We start from the raw sequence: 8,222 nt of genomic DNA, 5'->3' as shown, positions 1-8,222 counted from the left end.
TTAGATGTTAGAAACACATTTGCTCTGAAGGATCATTCCGGAAGAAACTGTAATCTCCCCTCAAGAATTGTAAGGGTACCATTTATATCCCTTTGGACCAATAACAGCAACTCATGCATAGGGCTACCAAATTCACAGTCCATTTTGGTCAATTTCATGATCATGGGATTTTAAAAATAATAAATTTCATTATTTCAGCTACTTAAATCTGAAATTTCAGTATTGTAATTGTAGGGGTCCTGACTCAAAAAGGAGTGTGGGTTGCGATACTACTACCCTTATTTCTATGCTGCTGGTGGTGGCGATGCTGCCTTTGGAGCTAGTAGCTGGAGAGCAGTGGCTGCTGGATGGGAGCCCAGCTCTGAAGGCAGAACTGCTGCCTGCAGAGCTGGACCTTCAGTCAGCAGCCGCCACTCTCCAGCTGCCCAGCTCTAAAAGCAGCAGTGCAGAAGTAAGGGTGGTATGGTATGGTGTGGTATTGCCACCCTTATTTCTGCACTGCTTCTGGCGGGGTGCTGCCTTCAGAGCTGGGTGCCTGGCCAACAGCCATCGCTATCCAGTCACCCAGCTCTGAACAGGGGCAGCTCCAGGCACCAGTGCAGCAAGCGTGTGCCTGGGGCGGCAAGCCGCGGGGGGAGGCCTGCTGGTCGCTGTGGGTCGCAGTCAGGCAGCCTTCGGCAGCATGCCTGCGGGAGGTCCGCCAGTCCCGTGGTTTCGGCTGCAATTCGGTGGCGGGTATGCCGAAGGTGAGGGACCGGCGGACCTCCCACAGGCATGCTGCCCAAGGCTGCCTGACTGCCATGCTTGGGGCAGCAAAATACATAGAGCCGCCCCGGGCTCTGAAGGCAACACAGAAGTAACCTTGTGACTCCCCTGCAACTCTCTTTTGGGTCAGGACCCCCAATTTAATAAATGCTAGTCTCCCCCATGAAATCTTTATAGTATAGGGTAAAAAGCACACAAAAGACCAGATTTCATGGTCTGTGATTTTTTTTCATGGCCATGAATTTGGTAGGGCCTTACTCATGCATTATTTCAAATGACAAATTTTGTGGTTTTTTTCCTCCTTATGGGGAAACAAGGGACTTTACATATAAGAAATACTAAAACAAATACTATAATGGTCTGACTTAAATTCAGTCATACAGAGCACCCCCGTCCCACCACATCCTGCTTTTAATGAGTTTTTTAAAAACAGTCTTCTCTTAAAAGTTTGTGTTTATATTAGGTATAATTAAATAAAGGTATGTTTTATTTTTTAATATTTCAAAGTCATGTATTAGCTGAACAAAAGTATTCATGCAAAATAAATAATACCTAAATTAAATATATAGTTAAACCTTTCTCTACCCCTCCTAATTAATTAAACTATGTTTATCTGAAGGAAGTAGATATCCAGCGTAATACTGATTATATCCTCAACATGAAATGAGCAGGGTAAACAATGGACTCTACCTTTTAGAACAAATTACATAAGTCTATAATAGCCCACCAAGTTGTGTAAATATGATTTCACTATTCTTATGAAAAAATATCTACTTATTAACTAAAGTTATTCTGGCATCTTTTGGCAAAGTATATTAAACATTCTAGTGGCATGCAATGCATGTTTTTTAAGTGGCCATTTTGACATAGATGAAAGTAAAGTATTCAGATATCTGTCAAGCCCACAAGCATGAACCTATTCAACGGTATTCAGTGAGGGATTACTCTGAAATCACATAATTCAGAAACAAAGGTATTGATCCTGCACGGGGTAAGCAGTACTCAAAACGGTCAAACAGGGAAACTGCTCTCTACGGCAGGTGCCAAGGTGTCTCAGTGGTTGCACAGAGTAAACACTGTATCCTGCACAGTTTTTCTCCCCATCCATTTATGCCTTACGTGTCCCTTGTACTTCCAGACATTGTTATCATGAGCACATGAAAGGGTGTTTGCAGAGGAGTCTCTCAGTGCTCTGGTGGACATGGATTTACACAACAGGAAAGTAGAAGCTATTTTTATTTATTTTAAATAAAGCATTTCTGCTCCAGTGTAAGGCCACCTATGCAGCTCATATTACATCAAATGATGGTGCAGAGGTGGGGAACAATAATTACAAGCTAGATATATCCATTTATATGCTATCTTCCTGGACTTCTCATTAGGCCATTATTTTGGACTATTCTCTGGATTCATCAGGCCCATAACCCTTTCATGAATGCTCTCCAATACCCAGGTAGTCTGATCTACCAGTTGGTCACAAACAGCACAATCCTACTCCCATTGTAGTGAATGCAAGTTTTGCTAGTGACTTCAGTGGGGACAGGAGTGGGACTTGGATTAGTAAACTGGCAACCAAACACAAATATGAGGCTCGTGACTGGTGCACAATGCATTATGATGCTTGAGAGATGAACTTCATTATCTGTCTTACAAGGTTGCCTGTATGCCTCCCACAGCCAAAATCCATCTTTTGTTCCATCTAAGGTGCAGAAAAAGGCTGGGGATTGCTACCATGGGCAAGGTTCTCCTTGTTCATGACAGGAATCCCTGACCATCAATCAAAATTTAGGATTGGCCTCATAAAACTGAAAATGTAATTTTGAATTGCTTTATGCCAATAGATACAGCTTAATGTACCATAAGGACACATTTACTACCTAAACTCATGTCTAATTGAGCTTGAGAAATAAAAGTCTCACCCCTAAAGATCTATTAAGATTTACAGAAATTTAGGAACAGATTCATAGCTGATATAAATTGGCACCACTTCACTGAAGTCAATGGAACTACACCAATTTACACCAGCTGCAGATCCAACCCTTATTAACTTAGGTAGAGATTTCCAAAGGCACAAATGGGAGTCACGCACCCAGCTCTCATAGAAAGACAATAGAAGTTTGCCCCTAATTTCCTTTAGCTTTTGAAATATATTTTAAAACGATGATCCCTTTTTATATTGCTCTAACCCTAAATAAATACTGTATATCTGTGAGATCAGTACAAAATCATTATGCATATCATGTTAGAGCTTGTTTTTCAAAATGTGAAAGCAGCAAATGTTACAGGAATTTTCTACTCTTGCAAAGAAAGAGCTTTGGTGTTGCATTTTACCGGAGTAAAGGTGATGCTGGTTTACAGGCTGATGCAACAAGCTTTCCTGTCCTATGACAACTGGAAAATGAACATCCCTCAAAGCCTGTAGCCACTCAAATTAATCAGATACTAAAGTGCCCAACTGCCTGTTCTATCTGTAAGTATAGTGTTACTTCAGCTGGTCTGTTCAGGTCAGACATGCCACTAAACTGTCTCCCAGAATGAGAAATGTCTTTCATTTCAAGCCCAATATGTGCCACATTTCTACACAGCCCAGACACTATATCATTTTTGTTTGAAAATTACTTCTCTCTGCAGTGCTAACCCATGAAGCAGAGGTATAATGGTATCAGTCAATAATAATCATACATACAGGCTGCTTGTCTCCTAAGGACATAACTTGTCCCCAGTTGTGTAGGATTGTCTGACTTCTGACCAGGAGGGTCCCATGTGCTGCCAGAAGCTGGAGCCATGTGGTGGCATTTGACTTGAAAACATTTCAGAGGCCAGTCAAACTGTCCTCAAATGTGCTTTTTACTACAAGGCCAACTACATGTGAAATTAAACTTCCCAAGAAGCCTCCCTTGTGTGATCTCATCTTAATACTGGATAAAACCTAAGGGTAAAAACTTCAAAGGAGCCAAAACGGCTTAGTCACTTTGGGAACATGGGCTCCCAGTGCTGCCCCCGTGCTCTCAGCCCGTGCCTTCCAGCTGAGGCTGGGGGAGCTCGCTGCACAGGCGGCACATGGCACCCAGGAAGAACCTGGCGGCACTGCCTGGTTTGCAAGCAGCTCCCTGCCCTGCTCCGTTTTCTCGCCTTTGGGCTGAGCCGGCAGGGCCTGCCCCGCACCCCTTGGCGCTCCAAGCCCCAGCCCGCCTCCGCCGCCTCGCCCCAGGGCTGGCCCTGCTCTGTGCACCGCCCGCCGCGCTCCACAGGCAGCACGCGCTGCAGGTAGAGGCCAAGAACGCCCCCTTCCCGGCCTCCCCCCTCCCGCTCCTGGAACTCCCAGAGGCGCTGGCAGGACCCAGGAGCGCGGCCGCGGGCAAAGCTTGGGCGGCGTCAGTGGGCGCGCGGGGCAGGCTGCGGCTCTTTAAAACAGCCTGTAAACTGAGATGCTGCTCCAGAGCGCAGCGCGCCGGCCGCAGCTCGGGCTCCCGCTCCGGCTCCGGCTCCAGCAGCTCGCGCTCCAGGCCAGGCTCCGGCTGCAAGAGCAGCAGCAGCTCCCCGCGCCAGGGCGGGCAGCTTCTTTGCAGCATCAGCAGCTGGGGCTGCGGCAGCTTCTTTCCCAGGCTCCGGCTGAGCCGGGCGGCGGGGTGAAAACAGCGCCCTACAGGACAGCGGTGCAGAGCCCCGCGGCTACCAGCGCCCGCTGGCACCATGGACACCTCCTGCCCGGCCGGCGCGCTGCTCCTGCTCTGCTTCCTCGGGCTGCCTGGGGCTAGCAGCGGGGGCTTGGCGAGCCCCGCCGGGAGGCGGCAGAGGGGCTGCCCGGCCCTGTGCCAGTGTGAGCAGGACGGGATGCTCCTCAGGGCGGACTGCTCCGACCGGGGGCTCACAGCGGTGCCCACCAACCTCAGCCTCTTCACCTCCTACCTGTAAGTGGGGAGTGGGGGGTGGGGACCGGCAGCTGGTGCTAGGCCCCTGGCTGCAAGGGTGGGGAGCGAGGCACCACCCGGGAGTTGCCCGCGAGGTGGAGGCCGATCGTGCACCTGGGGAGACTGCCGAGCGCGGGCTCCGCTCCAGCTGCGCCGAAGGGAGAGCGCTGCGAAAGGCCAGATGTGCCTGTTCTCTCTGCGCTAACCCCAGATGACAGCCGCCTGCATAGGCAATGCGCCCGATCACTATCTTGCTCAAGGGCTGACTAGTTTCAATCCACTTCCACATCCACTACTTCAGCAAGTGCCTAATCGCCTTTTAATCGAGACATTGGTTATAAAGCGTTTAGAGACGTCGGGCTGCCCGAGCGTTACCCAAACCAGACGGGCTGATATATTTACAGGATTGCTGTATGATGAGCCATTTATTGGGTAATTAAAAGTGAGGCAACCTGGATTAGAGCTACACGTACGTTATCTTTACCTTTGCTTCCCGGACAAGGCTTTGAACTGCTGCTGATTTAATCTTTAACTGATCTGTCTAGGGGTTTGAAAGGCAATAGAATAAAGAAGCGAGAGCGGGTAAAATGCAGCGCTAACAGTCAAATACAGCGCTGCTGCTTTTTGTCATTCAGAACACGTAAATCCGTCATCCAGAACATGCGGAGAAAACAGGAGTTAAAACGTGTTCCTGATCAAACTAGCCCCGTGCTGAAACAGGTGGTTGGAAGTACAAGAGCTGTTCATATGTCAGATTGTCAGATAATTGTTATGTCAGACCCTCTAGCCTGGTCTTTCTTATGACAGAGATACTCGCGTGATTTGAACATTTCAGCTGAGTCTCTGTTGAATTGCTTGCAGTTAATTCAAAGACTGTACACTTTCTGTTGTATGTGTTGAGTTGTGTTGGGCTTGAGGATAGGAGTTGGTACAAGTGAAAATTCTGAAAGAAAAAACCGTGTGTGTGTGTGTGTGTCACTGATTTGCTTGTCCTGGTTTTTCTTTTGAAACTATTAGTACCAGGCATTAATTTTACTGACACTATAACTTGTCTTTATTTCTGATTGTGTACACTTTCGCAGAGGAGTCCAAGTTCTCTGTATCTACATACAGTATAGCTGATGCTGAATGTGTTTATCCCTGCTTTTTTTTTTTCTGTTGACATACTTGTTGCAACAGTTACCATAAAGATGCTGTGATAGGATTACCAATCCAAATTTCAAGTGGGGAAAAAACCCATTCTGAATTCATTTTCCCCTTCACCTATGGTCATGAAGCTTGGTAACACAAAAAAGGTAGAGCTGCTGTGTGAATAATAAACTCTAAGTATTAAACATATATTGAGAAGGAGCTAAACTGAATGAAAATAGCTTTGATAAAATAAACAAAATTGTTTATTTGACAAGAAGAATATGCGTATTAAATGTATGTTGTTCGGAGCTATGGCTATAATTTAAATTTGGTGATATATTCTCAAGTAATGGTAAAACAGATTTTGTTCAATTATTGTGTTTCCTAAATGTAACTTGACAGGAATACACAAGTTTTTAAAATTGCTCTGACACTGAAATAATTAGAAAATGTGAATATTACTATTTTCTACCAGCTGAGGCTTGCTAGCCTATTAGAGTGTTGCTCACTACATCAGTTAAGTTGCCTTATATTAAGATTCTTATTTATTAAGATCATTACTTATTATGATCATTTCATTTTAGTTTATTATACTACTTAAAATTTGGCAATTCACTCTGAAAAGTCTAAACTTACTCTAAGAAACAAGGATAGTTGTTAATGAATGATAGTTTATACTCTATAATAAAACAGAACTTTTCACATACACAATAAAATATTGAATAAGGGTATAGTCTTGAAGCCAAATGGGAATTTTGCCATTGACTTCAAAAGGAGCAGGCTGGGGCTCGAAGTATAAGCGAGAAACAGCTTTTGATGCTTACTGTGTGCTTTGAAGAGTCATAATTGGAGTAACTATTCTGAATGTAGTAAAGACAGAAATAAAATACTTAACTTGATGGGATAAATGCTAAAACTGGAAAGTGTCCCATTTCTTGAGGGCCTGTTTCTTAACTAATTTGTAAAAAAGGAAAGTATAGCTGAGCATGATGCTGGTACTGTGGGCTGCTGCTGTTTAAAAGAAATATCCTTCTACTGATCTGTTTCTTGAAGAATGGTGCTACCCTTTATGCAGTTCTGGCCCTCTAAAATTCCTCATGTCTTGCAGAAAGGGTCTCTTAAGATTTTTTTCATGAATCCACTGTTATTTAATGGAATACATCCTGAAGGGTAGAAAATCCACTGCAGGAAAGGAGGAATTTTAAAGGACCAAGACAATCTATATGCATTATTCCAGTTGTCCTGTAGAAAGTCATTAATGAGAATGTGACACTATTCCTTATCATTTGTTCAGGACTATCATCATTTGATTGATAAAACATTGTCTAACTATGCAGTGGAGTACCTCCAGCCCTGTGTAAACAAAGAACTGTCATGTCTCATTTTCTTTAGTTGGATAAGCAATGACCAATTTTAAAATGTGTATTTGCTACAAAAGTGTTTTTCATTTGGTAGTTGCCAACCAGATTTTATGTTTCATAGTTCTTTTGCTGAAAAACAGAGATGTTTACTCTCACTAATTACAATAATTCTTCTCCCAAAACAGGCTGAGTGCTTGAGTCCAAATCCTTACACTAACTCCCCCTCCTATGAAACCTGAGTTATTATTAGACCCTTTCCTGTACCTATTTGACCTGGTGGTAGACATAATCAGGAGTACTATCTACTGTAAGTTTTTATTTTGTCATATTTCCACCCTCTCATATCTTATCTGAATAGTTTGCCTGATGGAGAAAAAGCGAGAGAGAGAGTGGCTTCCTGATGAGAATCAGAAATTGGAAAATGGAAATTAAAAATGGACAGAAAAAGGTTGTTCAGATATCCTGAGCTTTGTATTTTGAGATACAGGAGATGAGTTAGTTTATCATGATCTCTTGTAATGACTGAAGTCAGAGCACACTGCGCTATGGCCGTATAGCTAATGAAGTCTACGGAAGGACCCAGCTAGAAAATTCAGCATTTCCCACTTACATAGCAATTCTCCCCTCTCTTATAAAAATATTTTGTTGTTGTTGTTCAAAGTTGTATATTTGCTATCACATGCTATTTGATTTTTTTTTAAGTTCAATTTATATTTTTCTTACTTAAGCCCACATAATCTGCTAAATGCATGTACACAATTCCTATTGACATTAATGTGAATTCCATGTGTTGATAGAGGGCAGCATAGGGACTTCAGTTGCAAGTTAAGAATACAGTATGTCACTTCTTATCAATGTACTACAGTGAACACTTAAGAGCCAGGATCTGTAAGTCCTTCACACGTGGAACTCCCATTAAGCCTCATTCCAATACTGTGAGCTAGTGAAGTATTATCCTGAATTTTTATGATGAAAAGGAAGATCGAGGCAGAAAGTGGTTTGCCCAACATCAAGGTGAAAGTTTGTGAAAGAGCTAGGAACTGAAGCCAGAACT

The 8,222-nt window shown here is 43.8% G+C and overlaps 1 protein-coding gene across 2 annotated transcripts in view; it reads left to right on the top strand.

Annotated features, from left to right (window-relative positions):
* The first annotated feature begins 4,298 nt into the window (after positions 1-4,298).
* LGR5 (leucine rich repeat containing G protein-coupled receptor 5) overlaps positions 4,299-8,222 on the top strand; it is a 122,577-nt gene continuing 118,653 nt past the window's right edge. Inside the window, exon 1 of one of the 2 annotated variants that reach the window (XM_039500081.1) lies at positions 4,299-4,676. In XM_039500081.1, coding sequence (XP_039356015.1) covers positions 4,459-4,676 — 218 coding nt within the window. In that variant the 5' untranslated portion in view covers positions 4,299-4,458. The remainder of the gene's footprint in view (positions 4,677-8,222) is intronic. The other variant, XM_039500073.1, reaches the window with a different exon arrangement.

The sequence above is a fragment of the Mauremys reevesii genome, linkage group 1 (assembly GCF_016161935.1).
Source record: "Mauremys reevesii isolate NIE-2019 linkage group 1, ASM1616193v1, whole genome shotgun sequence".
In the NCBI taxonomy this organism is placed as follows: domain Eukaryota; kingdom Metazoa; phylum Chordata; order Testudines; family Geoemydidae; genus Mauremys; species Mauremys reevesii.
This window is presented reverse-complemented; position numbering and strand designations above follow the sequence as displayed.